Source organism: Chanodichthys erythropterus, chromosome 14, assembly GCF_024489055.1.
Source record: "Chanodichthys erythropterus isolate Z2021 chromosome 14, ASM2448905v1, whole genome shotgun sequence".
In the NCBI taxonomy this organism is placed as follows: domain Eukaryota; kingdom Metazoa; phylum Chordata; class Actinopteri; order Cypriniformes; family Xenocyprididae; genus Chanodichthys; species Chanodichthys erythropterus.
The window spans coordinates 19,720,661-19,735,908 of NC_090234.1; the positions used below are offsets into that span (position 1 = coordinate 19,720,661).

Here is a 15,248-nt window from a genome sequence, read left to right on the forward strand (position 1 = left end):
GAAAACATCCAGGTCATATTTCATCCAGGTCATATTTAAATATATATATTTCTAAATATGTTCTAAAAAGGTTTTGTGAAATTCACCCATTTAAGCGAAAAATATGAATTACAGCTTTACCTTAAAACAGACTACAAAGGTGATTAATGACATAGAACACAATATTTAGATGAGTCGTCTGGTATGCCCAAAAGGTTATAATTAACGTGTGAATGCAGGTTCTCTGAAGTCTGCTAATCACGGTGGCCTTTTGCGGGAACACAAACAGGGCTGGCTCATGGAGGTGAAACCTGAGCGTGGCCCCCTCGTCTGGATTGTCTTTCAGTGAGCTCCTGGGAGCCACCGTGCATCGCTCACACAAACATGGGATTATGTGCCATAGTAACACGGTATTGTGCATGCATGCAGACTACGTCCCCACTCTCCCCTCTGTGGTGTTTAGATTTATCGTGAACACCAGCTCAGATATGATCATTTAAACAACAGAAACACAGTTTCCCATTTCAGTGTAATGATTTAATGAGAGATGAGGGCTCTATTCCAAAACCTAGGGAGCTGTTTCGCTGTCTACTGCCTACATAGACAACTACCTTCTAAGACAGGATCCTAACTGGAAGAGAATGTCATAAGTAATTAATTTGGAACACTATTTTGGCATTAGTGTGCTGCTAAACTAACAATGTTATACTCTAAAAAACAAAAATGCATATATGATATCATATGATATATGATAAACTCTAATAAGCGCAGAATAACTTCTGTAAAAAAATTAAATAAAAATGAACTAAAGAATGAATTTTTCCATAATAATAATAATAATAATAATAATAATAATAATATAAATAAAACAATTTGTTATAAACACTTGGTTTCCCAGCAGAACATTGCCCAAAGCATCACACTGCCTCCGCTGGCTTGCCTTCTTCCCATAGTGCATCCTGGTGCCATGTGTTCCCCAGGTAAGCGACTCAGACGTACCAGGCCATCTACGTGATGTAAAAGAAAAGTGATTCATCAGACAAGGCCACCTTCTTCCATTGCTCCATGGTCCAGTTCTGTTCCACTGTTGGTGCTTTCGGCGGTGGACAGGGGTCAGCATGGGCAACCTGACTGGTCTTGCTGCTATGCACTGTGTATTCTGACACATTTCTATCAGAACCAGCTTTAAATTCTTGAGCAATTTGATCTACAGTAGCTTGTCTGTTGGATTGGACCACATGGGCCAGACTTCACTCCCCACATTCATCAAACGAGCCTGGTTCACCACTGCTCCTTCCTTGGACCACTTTTGATAGATACTGACCACTGCAGCCTGGGAACCCCATAAAAGCTGCAGTTTTGGAGATGCTCTGACCTAGTCATCTAGCATCACAATTTGGCCCTTGCCAAACTCGCTCAAATCCTTATGCATTTTTCCTGCTTCTAACGCAGGGGTCACCATTCCTGCTCCTGAAGGGCCGGTGTCTCTGCAGAGTTTAGCTCCAACCCTAATCATACACACCTGAAGCAGCTAATTAAGGTCCTACTAAGCATAATAGAAACTTCCAGGAAGGCATGCTGATGCAAGTTGGAGCTAAACTCTGCGGGACACCGGCCCTCCAGGAACAAGTTTGGGGACCCCTGTTCTAACGCATCAACTTTGAGGACAAAATGTTCACTTGCTACCTAATATATCCCACCTACTAACAGGTGCCGTGATGAAGAGATAATCAGTGTTATTCACTTCACCTGTCAGTGCTCATAATGTTATGCCTGATCCGTGTAGGCATTTACTATAAACATTTTTTCTTTTTTTGTGAGGAAACTTTTTACTGAACTTGCATTTTGGAATTCTATTTTAGATGAGGTACAAATTTTGCATCATAGAAAGCAGTAGAATGATGCTATAATGCTACTTACCTTTTAGCAGAGCTATTGCCTCATAACTATGATATAATGATGTCTTCTGTATAAAGGTAGCACTGGAACAGAGCTAGGGTATTTTGCGAAAACCAGAGCCGAAAAGGAGATACTCTTACATCTTTTTTTTTTTGTGTGTGTGTGAGTATTTTGATCTTTATGAAGCATTGACGCAAATGTGCACACCAAATCTGATGCAATAGATGAGCGTAGCCTCACAATGCTGTTTTCATGTGTCGTGCGGTGGGCCTGAAGCCCCCTCGGTGAGGATGAGTGTTTCTGAGCCTCCTGAGCCCCATTCACAGCTATAACAGCAGTGATGGTGCCGCCCCCCTTGCACCTGCTCCCCGCGTGGACCCCAGCGTCCCGGCACTGCGGCCCCCAAGAGCCACATAGTGGGAGATTGGATCAGCATCCCCACGCTGAGCGCAACTCGCAATCTTCTTTCAAGATCCCAAATCCCCCCAGCCTCCCCACCTCACATCCTGCATCTTGCGTGCACGTTTTATGTCTATTTGAACTGTGACCTTGGGCACCCCCTGGAACTCTTGTGCTGTGATGTCAGCAGGGGGTACGGCGGAGGGCAAGCCGAGGGTAGCGGCTCGTTAGCAGGTCGAGGGTCGAGAGCTTCAGGGGCCGGATTAGAGTAATGAGGGAGATGGTGGAGGAAGGAGAGAGAGTGTTGAACCTCACCTCAGCTTCCATCGATCTCAGGCACTCCAGGAGAGAAAGCAGCTCCCTAATTTCTGCTAATTATGATCCACTGTTACTCAATACTGGGTTCTCCCTGCAAATAAGAAAGTATAGAGACTGTCAGAAAGAGTGATGGGAGAAGCACGATACCACAATACTTCCAATATATACGCTTGCATGAAATAAAAAATGTAATTGCGACTTTTTATCTCACAATTCTGACTTTTTTCTCCTTTTTTTCCTCAAAATTGCGAGATATAAACTAAAGATACAATTAAAGTCAGAATTGCAATATAAACTCACAATTGCATCTTATAAACTCACAATTCTGACTTTTTTCTCAGAATTGTGAGATATAAGCTTGCAATTCTGAGAAAAAATGTCTTTTCTCCCTCACAATTGCACATTATAACACGCAATTGCGAGTTTATATCTCACAATTCTGACTTTATAACTCGCAATTCTGACTTCATATCACACAATTCTGACTTTATAACTCGCAATTGTGAGTTTATATCACACAATTCCGACTTTATAACTCGCAATTGTGAGTTTATATCTCACAATTCCGACTTTGTAACTCGCAATTCTGACTTTATATCACACAATTCTGACTTTATAACTCGCAATTGTGAGTTTATATCTCACAATTCCGACTTTGTAACTCGCAATTCTGACTTTATATCACACAATTCCGATTTTATAACTCGCAATTGTGAGTTTATATCTCACAATTCCGACTTTGTAACTCGCAATTCTGACTTTATATCACACAATTCCGACTTTATAACTCGCAATTCTGACTTTATATCACACAATTCTGACTTTATATCTCGCAATTGTGAGTTTATATCACACAATTCCGACTTTGTAACTCGCAATTCTGACTTTATATCACACAATTCCGACTTTATAACTCGCAATTCTGACTTCATATCACACAATTCTGACTTTATAACTCGCAATTCTGACTTCATATCACACAATTCTGACTTTATAACTCGCAATTGTGAGTTTATATCTCACAATTCCGACTTTGTAACTCGCAATTCTGACTTTATATCACACAATTCCGATTTTATAACTCGCAATTGTGAGTTTATATCACACAATTCCGATTTTATAACTCGCAATTGTGAGTTTATATCACACAATTCTGACTTTATAACTCGCAATTCTGACTTCATATCACACAATTCCGACTTTATAACTCGCAATTCTGACTTTATATCACACAATTCTGACTTTATAACTCGCAATTGTGAGTTTATATCACACAATTCCGATTTTATAACTCGCAATTGTGAGTTTATATCTCACAATTCCGACTTTGTAACTCGCAATTCTGACTTTATATCACACAATTCCGACTTTATAACTCGCAATTCTGACTTTATATCACACAATTCTGACTTTATATCTCGCAATTGTGAGTTTATATCACACAATTCCGACTTTACAACTCGCAATTGTGAGTTTATATCACACAATTCTGACTTTATAACTCGCAATTCTGACTTCATATCACACAATTCTGACTTTATAACTCGCAATTCTGACTTCATATCACACAATTCTGACTTTATAACTCGCAATTGTGAGTTTATATCACACAATTCTGACTTTATAACTCACAATTCTGACTTTATATCTCGCAATTGTGAGTTTATATCGCACAATTCCGACTTTATAACTCGCAACTGTGAGTTTATATCTCACAATTCTGACTTTTTAACTCGCAATTCTGAGTTTATATCACACAATTCTGACTTTATATCTCGCAATTGTGAGTTTATATCACACAATTCCGACTTTATAACTCGCAATTCTGACTTTATATCACACAATTCGGACTTTATAACTCGCAATTCTGACTTTATATCACACAATTCGGACTTTATAACTCGCAATTCTGACTTTATATCACACAATTCGGACTTTATAACTCGCAATTCTGACTTTATATCACACAATTCTGACTTTATAACTCGCAATTCTGACTTTATATCACACAATTCGGACTTTATAACTCGCAATTCTGAGTTTATATCACACAATTCGGACTTTATAACTCGCAATTCTGACTTTATATCACACAATTCGGACTTTATAACTCGCAATTCTGACTTTATATCACACAATTCGGACTTTATAACTCGCAATTCTGACTTTATATCACACAATTCCGACTTTATAACTCGCAATTCTGACTTTATATCACACAATTCTGACTTTATAACTCGCAATTCTGACTTTATATCACACAATTCCGACTTTACAACTCGCAATTCTGACTTTATATCACACAATTCGGACTTTATAACTCGCAATTGTGAGTTTATATCACACAATTCTGACTTTATAACTCACAATTCTGACTTTATATCTTGCAATTGTGAGTTTATATCACAAAATTCCGATTTTATAACTCGCAACTGTGAGTTTATACCACACAATTCTGACTTTATATCTCGCAATTGTGAGTTTATATCACACAATTCCGACTTTATAACTCGCAATTCTGACTTTATATCACACAATTCGGACTTTATAACTCGCAATTCTGACTTTATATCACACAATTCCGACTTTATAACTCGCAATTCTGACTTTATATCACACAATTCCGACTTTATAACTCGCAATTCTGACTTTATATCACACAATTCCGACTTTATAACTCGCAATTCTGACTTTATATCACACAATTCCGACTTTATAACTCGCAATTCTGACTTTATATCACACAATTCCGACTTTATAACTCGCAATTGTGAGTTTATATCTTGCAATTCTGAGAAAAGTCAGATTTGTGAGATAAGTCGCAATCACTTTTTTATTTTTTATTTCATGGTAGAAACAAGCTTCCATAAGTTTGGCATCAGTATGATTTTCTTTTTTAAATTAATATGCAAGAATGCATTTAATTGATCAAAAGTGAATGGAAAGGCATTTATAATATTACAAAAGATTCTATTTCAAATAAATGCTGTTTTGAACTTTCTATTCAACAAGGAATCTTAAAATAAAGAGTTAAAAATCACAGTTTGCCCAGAAATATAGAGCAGCATAGGCTAACTGTTTTCAGCACTGATGATAAGAAAATGTTTCTTGGGCAACAAATCAGCATCAGAGAGCTTACATGGTGTATTTATTCTAGCTTTCTCCTCATTCTTGGCAGACATTCAGCCACTGTAAACAACAGACACTGATCTGACCTTTTCAATTTTTGAAGACTGAACTCACGCTGTGTGAGAGCCATTCTGCAGCAAGGGTGGCAGACAAAAGCTGAACTCACGACAAGAAATCGTTATTATGTAGGACAGGGGCTTTGGCTCACATTAGCAGATGTGCACTTCTCTAAACTGGATGAGTTTCAAGCACTTAAAAGAATGCCCATGGGATTCATGACACAAGGGGATTGATGAATCTTCCCGCTCTTTGTTTCTTTTCTTTTTTTTCCCCCTGTGCAGGTTTCAAGAACCGTCCCAAATCTCTCAAAGTCTTCGTGAACCCCATCAGCCACAAGAAAGAGGCATACCAGATCTACCTGGACAAAGTGGCCCCGCTCTTCAAGCTCGCTGACATACAAGCCGATGTCACCAGTAAGTCTCACACATCTGCACTGAACGGAATAAGAACGATTACATAGGTGGCTTAAAGTCTTCGTGCACAGGTGATTGCTGCCCCCTCAGGCCTCACTCGAGGTCGAAGTGCATTAAGGTCTGCCCTCAGGGTCTGTTCGCTCATAGGATTCATCCCTCAGTGCTCAACAATTCCCTATATGCCAACAAGCTGGTGCTTTATGCCATTAGGCATTGGCAGTGGATCATAGGAAATCAATATTTTAGGGTGAGGAATGTCAAGGTCCCTATGTTAATGCATCATTTGAATACACACTTAAAAGCAAAATTAGTCTTGTTTATCATTTTAATTGCCATCTCTCCATGCATTACACTAAAAACCAACATTTAGAGGAAAAAAACATATTAGATTTGACTAATAATATATATCAGAATATCCTATACTACAATTTTTGTTTACTCTAAAAATCCTTGAAACAAAATAAATTTTTACTTAAGAAGCAACACTATGATATTAAAAATAGATTCATAGTATCTTGAATTTAAATGCATTTTGTCTTAACGCACTGGCAGATTGTTTTCACAGATCTTTTTGTTTATACCTAAAACAAGTGGACAAAAAAAATCTACCAGTGCAGTAAGATAAAATACACTCCTATTACAGATGCATGCTCTGAAAACAAGTTTTTAATGTTGCATTTCAAGTACATTTGTCTTGTTTTAAGGAATTTTAGATATTTTAACCATCTGGGGTTTGAGGCCGATTTGGGGTCCTGGAGTAGTTTTGACATACCCTGACATTCGTGCTTTTTTCAGTTGCTTATAAACATATTAATGACAAAAGTCTCATTACACTGTATTCAGCATAAACTAGGCTACAATAATATGTGAGCAACAAGTACTGTACATGTTTGTATTTTTGAGAGAATTATGTAAATGCATGGTTTTTGAAAAAAAAAAAAAATCAGTGAAGGCCTCAAAACACATACTAAACATTTTTTCACAAGACTTTTGTGAACTATATTTTAGTCTAAAGTTTTTGCTTCAAAGTGATATGAAAATCATCCTGCCCACTTAGTCACATAAAACAATGTATTGATTTTAAATTTAGAATATTGGACAAAAACCTGTTTAGGTAAGGATTTTCAGCAGTGTAGAATCTTAAGGGTGGGCTCTTTCAACTTGGGCCAGCAAGTAACCACCTAGCAACCACCCAGAGCACCCTGGCAACCACACAGATTAACACCAAGAACATTTTCAACCATATATCAATGCCCTGCAATAACCTACAGCACCTTAACATCATGGCAGTGAGCTTTGCATGAGCAAACATGTAGTTAATCCACACACTCTCATGGCAATTTGTAACTATTTTACGTTTTAGTGTATTGGTGGCTAAAGGGACATTCAGACCAAAAATCAAACGTTATCGCTCCTTCATGCTGTTACTGTAGTTGTGGTGTGGGCTTCCATATTTTCATAAAATTAGAATGATCATTAAAATGTTATAGCTATAGTCAGTGTTCTTTGTGTGAGCTGTTTTTAATTTGTATGAATTTGTATAATCTTATTCGTATGTTTTTGTTTCTGCTTATGGTTAATCTTAGGGGTCGACATTCATGCTTGCTTTTGTCTAAAAATAATATGTTTCTGTACAAGTCACATCATATGAATTCAGACAAAACTGCAACCAGTGTTGGGGAAAGTTACTTTTAAAAGTAATTCTTATAATACTGCGTTACCCCCTAAAAAAGTAACTTAATTACGTTTCTTAGTTACTCTTTATGGAAAGTAATGCATTACGTTACATTTGCGTTACTTTTTCTCACCTGGACTGGGATTGCTTGTTTGTTTTTAATAATAAAAAAAAGAAAGTTCTATCTTTGGCAAATGTACAAGCCCTTTCACACCAAAAGTGAAATGAATAACCCTCAGGCAGAAGGAAATTCACTTTCACGCCTGTACAGTAGAGGGTGCAGCTCAAACAAACCTTTCAGCTGTGCTGCCATTCTGGATTGCAGAAGAATAGGATGCAGGAGAAGAAAGTTTAACACTCTTACTTCAGCAATAAAAACCAAAAAATGAAACACAAATGTGATGTTTATCTAATTAAAAATTAAATATTAATATAAATAAAATTAATATGTTTGAATCGGGTCATTGAAGGTCAGCTGCATAATAAAGTGAGATTAAATAAAGTATATTTAACATATTTAATTATTTCAGGTTTGCAATATGTTCTGAGTTTGCATTTCACTGTTTTAATTAATTTTGAGGAATACAGAATCTATTTTTGAGCAAGTAAGGTGAGTAAATACACTACAATAAGCATCATGTTTACGATCACCATCACTGACTCCAAAATTTCTCAACATGTGACAGGAGAGCTGTCAGTCAATAAATGGGAAAACAAACTAACTTGCATTACTTATTTGAAAAAGGAACTTGGATATTTTGTTATAAATTTAAAAGCAATACATTACTAGTTACTTGAAAAAAGTAATCTGATTACATTACTCATGTTGCTTGTAATTCCTTACCCCCCAACACTTACCACCACCTTGTAAAATAGTTACGTTTTCTAATTAGATTAGGTTAATTTAAGTTATTTTACTTTAATATTTGTGTTATATTTGTGCCATATGTTTATCAAATGCATGCAAATGTGATGCTTATGAATATGGACAAAATTATACATGCTGTTCATAACCAAGCTCTCCTTTTCATTTATTCCTAAATCTCTCGATATCTATTTGTCTGCAGTGTGTTTGTGTGCTTGAGGTTGTGTATGTGTGTGTGCTCATACTGGAAGTAGCAGCTGTACAACACTGCTGTGGATGGTTCTAAATGCATCTCACACTCATAATGACAGGAGAAGTGTATCCTCCGTCAGTAACCTGACCCAGGGGGAGGGACTGCACCCATCTGTTCTAACACAGTACGGGACTCCCCCCTCTCCTCCCCTTTACCCACCTCCTCCCACAAACACACACACACACACACACACACACACACACACACACACACACACACACACACACACACACACACACACACACACACACACACACACACACAGGACCCCGTACTATATGTACTATACAACCACGGACTACTACACACACACACCCGGACACGCACCAGGCGCCCCCTGCTTTTGGGAAGGGGACTCCACAATCTGTGCTCTAATGAATGTGGCTACCTGATTCCAGAAGCCATTTGAACAGTAATAGAATCCGTTTCCTGATGATTTGCTCCCGAGGGCAGAGGCTGAGAGCTCGAGGTGGAGCCATTAAACAACATTTTACCTAATAGAAATTAAATATCTCATTCTGCCGCTCGGAACGCAGAGCTTTGAGAATATACGTGATCGAATTAGCTCTATAGACTGTGAGAGATGCACGGGCAATAATCATGAAATGTCACATTCAAGAGAAGCAATTACAGTGTTTAATTCACAGCTATTTACTGATAACCAACCCTTGTATGTGGAAATGTCATTTTTGGCATTTACATGGTCATTTAAGAGTCTAATTTAGCATTTTATGCACTTAGACTGCTCTGTAGATTGAGCACTGTTTTAAATCGAAGTTTGATTTTTAACTAAAATGAGTGATGTCACACAGCTCAGGCCAGAACTTTTCAGTCAGTTGGTGAGTTATGAAAAATATGCCTGGGTTGTGGTTTTGTTTGACAAGGTCAGGGCCACACGATCCTTTACACTTTGATTTGCAAGTGCTCCCCCTACAGGTCAGCAATAAGAATTGAACTCAGAATCTATGGCTATGGAATACTGATGTACTTTTATTTCTGCAGTATATGTTAAGCAGAGTATAAATAATATCAGTGACAATATTTTTTAAATCATTGACTCTGAATACACAAAATTGGATATCAAAATGGAAATTAATAATTTTTATTTACAAGATGATAATTATACGTTTATTAACCCCCAAAAAAAGCAGTCAGTCAACCAGTTTTATTATTCTTGTTCATAATAATAATAATAATAATACATATGATTTTTATTTTTTTATTAAGCAAGGACACGTTAAATTTATCAAAAGTGTCTACATTGTTACAAAAAAAAAAATCAATTTCAAATAAATGCTGTTCTTTTGAACTTTCTATTCATCAAAGAATCCTAATAACATATCATATTTTTTTCTCCAAAAATATTAAGCAGCACAACTTTTTGATAATACTAATAATAAGAAGAAGAATTGTTCCTTGAGCAGCATATTAGAATGATTTCTGAAGGATCATGTGACACTGAAGACTGGAGTAATGATGCTAAAAATTCAGCTTTGCATCACAGGAATAAATTAAATTTTAAAATAAATTTCAATAGAGAACAGCTATTTTAAGTTGAAATAATATTTCACAATATTCATGTTTTTACTGTATTTTTTTTTATCAAATATATGCAGCCCTGGTAAGCATAAGAGATATCTTTCAAAATATTAAAAATCTTACCAACCCCAAACACATTAATACAGACACATTATAATATGTGTTTCAAAAATTTATAATAATAATAGCAAAAAAAAATTTTTTAAAGCTATGATCACATGAATTTCTGTCCCCACAATTGTGTGCATGTTTCATTGCCCACATGCATCTGTAGTTGAGCTGGTACCAGGGATAGACAGGCATGTCATAATGAGCAGACACACTTGCATATCAGTGTGCATCATGAAACACATTCTTAAACAACAACAACAAAAAAAACATCCATCTGCAAGTGTCACATCAGCCACGGTGAGCCCTTTGATGGGTGGTCACAGCTGGGACCCGCTCCATGGCGGAGGTGCCCCAGAAAATGCTAAGTGGGGCACGGGCGTGCACAATGCCATCTGCGGCGTGCCACCCCTCTTCCCCCGCATTCAGTGGCATTTTCCCGTGCCACACAGGCCAGGGGTTTCTGCCACACTATGCCAAACCTGAATCGACAATTATACTGGATCAAGCCTATATCCAACAAACTCTGCTGACCACATCTAACCTTCCTTTTCTGACCCATGACCCTTTGTTTACCTTGTTACCAAATTTACATCACTATAATTTAAATAGCAAACCACACAGTGAATGCTGGGAAAATTCTTGTTTTGCACAGCTTGGGCAAGCCAAATACAAGAGCGGTTGCCTCTGTGGAGCACAACTCATATTCTTGATTAAAAATGCAAACGGCATGCAAGTATAAATTCTGCTTTACAGCCAGTACCATATGTTCGGCTTAAGCCATTTGCCAATGCCTGGAAAAGGGTACTAAAGGCAGTTTGGAGTGCTTTCCTTTTTTTAAAAAAAACATTAACTCTTTCTTTTCCGCAGTCACTAAGCGAAAGGGCCACGCTTTGTCAATTCTGAAAGACTGCAGCTTGGAAGAATATGATGGGTATGTATACTTCATGGTTTGTACTTATGGTTTAAAAAAAAAAAAAAAAGAAGTATGAAGCATTTCAGCAGTGGGTGAGTAAATCTTGACTAAACTCCAAATTCATTAAAGATGCAGTAAGCAATTTCTGAGAAATGCTGTTGAAAGTGGACCGGACTGAGCACCAAAACAAAATTGTAGCCAGTCAGCAATAAGGGGCGTATACATTAATTAGGAGGGAGGGGCCTGTGTTACATAGCATGAATTTGGGGGCAGGGAATTTTGGGTAGGGATTCGTATGTTTTGGTGATTTGAAATATCAACAGCATTTCTCAGAAATTGCTTACTGCACCTTTAATTGCAAAATAACAGTATCTTGTGTGTGTGTGCACATAATATTTTATTTATTATATATATATATATATATATATATATATATATAAATTACATGTAATAATAAACATATGTGTGTGTAAATATATATTTACACATTTTACACACTCACATATGGGTGGGTATATATATATATTTTTTTTATTTATTTATATTTATATATATATATATATATATATCAATACACACACACACACACACACACACACACACACACACACACACACATATATATATAGGCTATATATATATATACATATATACACACACAAAGTAAATATATATAATATAAAATCGAGAGAGAGAAAGAGAGAGCTTTCATTTTTTTGGTTAGGGATGTGTTGGTGATTTAAAATATCAATATCTATATCTATATCTAATAAATAAATATATATATATATATATATCTCAATACACACACAAACATATATATATATATATATATATATATTTATATATATATATATATATATATATATACACACACACACCACACAAAGTAAATATATATATATATATATATATATATATATATATATATATAAAATATATAAAATCGAGAGAGAGAGCTTTCATTTTTTTAATTGCTTCCAATTTCGTTATATTACAGTAAAGCTAATTTTTTAAATTTTATCGGAACTGAAAAAAGAAGAAAAAAACCCCTTTGATTTTATGAAATGATTTTATTTCAGTATGTTGACAATGAAACATTTCTCATTTTCATTTAGTTTAACTAAATGTTTAGTTTAACATAAAATTAATAAAATGTTAAGCATTTTCTATGAATAATATATTCATAATATTCTTTGTATGGAAGAGAGCAGTGACATTCTCCTAAATAAGAAAGCAAAGAAGGAAAAGGAATTGAACAGCATAAAGAGGACAACTATCATTTGAAGGGTGAACTATCCCTTTAAAAGGCGCTTTATGATGCGAATGAAGATGGCATGAATTCAAAGCCAGATGACAAAGTAATCCTGCCTCTCCCTCACATCCCCATGCCTCTCTTGAGGTGACATTTAGCATTAATAAATAAAGTAGTGTTTGGGACAGAGGGAGAAGAGAGAGAGAGAGAGAAAGGCAGAGGTGGACTTTTACAAAATGAGTGATAATACTTTGATTGGAGCGGCGTGCCGCGGGGCCCAGTGCGGAGCTCTCCGGTAGAGCAGGTCTCTCCGGTGCGGCTCGGCAGGTGGCTCCTTAATTACCTGTTCTGGAAGCAGTGATGAAGTACCGCCATCCAGCCGACCGCGGGTGCGGGGCATCGCTCACACCACATCGTACGGTCTCTCTCCACGTGCTCCAGTACTTCTCACAATTAGCTCCTCTTAAATATCTCCGGCCCCGGCTTAACGCTCATCCGTTACTGCCGCCCTACTGTTCCGCTGCATCCTCTGGGCTCGGTGGGAGGGGACGTGCTGGGTCTGGCACAGTGGTCTTTGATTAAAAACACAGTGTGCAGGTTCACGGCAGTGACAAAAGGACAAGGGCAAGCACCGAGCGAAGAACACATTCATGTTGAATGGTGATTAATCTGTGGTGTATGAAGGTGGTAAGAGGGTTTGGTGCCGGGTTCTTGTGAATCTAGAAATAAAGAGATCAGACACTGTAAGAGGTCGTAGTGGAACTTAAAATCTTTATTTGACATAAAACCACAGGGTTTAGGAACACTGGGTCTGATAGGATGGTTTCAAAGTGATGGTGTTGGCATTGCTGTGAGGCCTAGGGCTGGGTGGTATCACAATATGATGATAGATGAGTGCAGGACTGCTTTACATTATATGGAAGAAGCAACGAAGAAACATGGAGCAATGACTGTCAGGAAGAAGTCTGCTGTGGAGCTCACTTCAGTGCGGGCTCTGCAAAAGTGCGCATCGAGGGCACATATCGACCCCAAAGGGGTTGCTCGCGAGCTCTTCTGAAACTTAAAATGACAAATGGGACTCCTTACGGTCTCATGGACTTAACGGACATGCGCACAGAGTAGCCGTTGTAAGTCCACAAAACTGTAGGTGCATATGAAATGTGCCATGACCAATTTTTCATACGAACCGTGCCCCGTTCCGAACTAAACTGCCAGTGTGAAAATGCCCTAAAACACTTGACAGTTTTGGTTTGATTAAGACGAACTCTGGTGCCATTGCTCTGTTAGTGCGGTTGAAATGTGAATGCTGCCATCCGAACCCTGGTGCGCACTAAACAAGTGGGCCGAGACCCCTGAAAAGATGGGTCTCGGTCAGCTTTCAAATGAACTCTGGTGTCGTTTGACTGAAATATGAATGCAACACGGACATAAAGACATGTAACCAAACCAAAAACAGGATGTGATGTCACAAGATGCGACCCTAAAAAGGATAGAATGCTCAAGCATACCCGTTTTTTTTCTCATCATAGATTACTCATTTTATAAGCTCTTCACGAGTTGTCAGCTCCATCATATGTACGCACATACAGCGAGCGCATTTAGCCCTGGTTCGCTAATTTTCTTTTCTGGTCCGGATCAGTGTGAACACACCCAAAATCTGTTTGGCCATGCATGTGGAACAAGTCGTAGCTCTCAGAAAATTCAGAGTTTACACATAGTTATTACAAGTTCTACAAGCACGTGAAGGCTTTTTACAGTTCAGAATCGCTGTGGTAATTACGACATGCTGTAATGCACCTTATCAAACAAATAAGTATTACCACATGGATATTTATAGTATGTTTAAATTTTACACTACAATTCAAAATTTGGGGTCAGTACAATATTTTAATTGTCTTTGAAAGAAATATCTTATTCTCATCAAACTGCACTTATCCCTCTACCGCACGCATTATGATACATTTATAAAAAAAAATATTTGACTCTTTTTCTTTTCTTAGAATGGCTTAACTTGAAGTGCTGTAAAAAAAAAAAAAAATTGGAAAAAAATATTATTTTAAGGTACTTTATGATATGTTGTCATATGGCAACAACGCGCAATAGTGGAAATAACTTAAAATAAGTGTAAGTGTTTATAGTTAATATTTTTCCTCAGAAATGTTGTTTGTATTGAATCAATTGGTGCTTTTATAAGCTTTAGCAGTAAATATAAACACCTTATACTTATTTTCCAACATCTTGTGCTTTTATTTATGGAATTTATTATTTTGCTGAATAATGCTTTATATTCTTTGAATTTCATTACATTTTTCATGAATACTATTTAAATTGCAAATGTAGACAGTTAAAAACAAATCTAATACTGTTCATCATGTATCATAAAACATTTACATAAAACCAAAAATATTGTAGTTCATGGAAATTCAACATTACGCAATCT

At 36.9% G+C, this 15,248-nt stretch overlaps 1 protein-coding gene across 1 annotated transcript in view; it reads left to right on the forward strand.

Moving 5' to 3' along the window:
- The window catches only part of cerkl (ceramide kinase-like), an 85,220-nt gene that overhangs the window by 32,686 nt on the left and 37,286 nt on the right, over positions 1-15,248 (forward strand). Inside the window, exons 3-4 of the mRNA XM_067410754.1 lie at positions 6,066-6,197; positions 11,508-11,571. Of these exons, the coding sequence (XP_067266855.1) occupies positions 6,066-6,197; positions 11,508-11,571 (196 nt within the window). The remainder of the gene's footprint in view (positions 1-6,065; positions 6,198-11,507; positions 11,572-15,248) is intronic.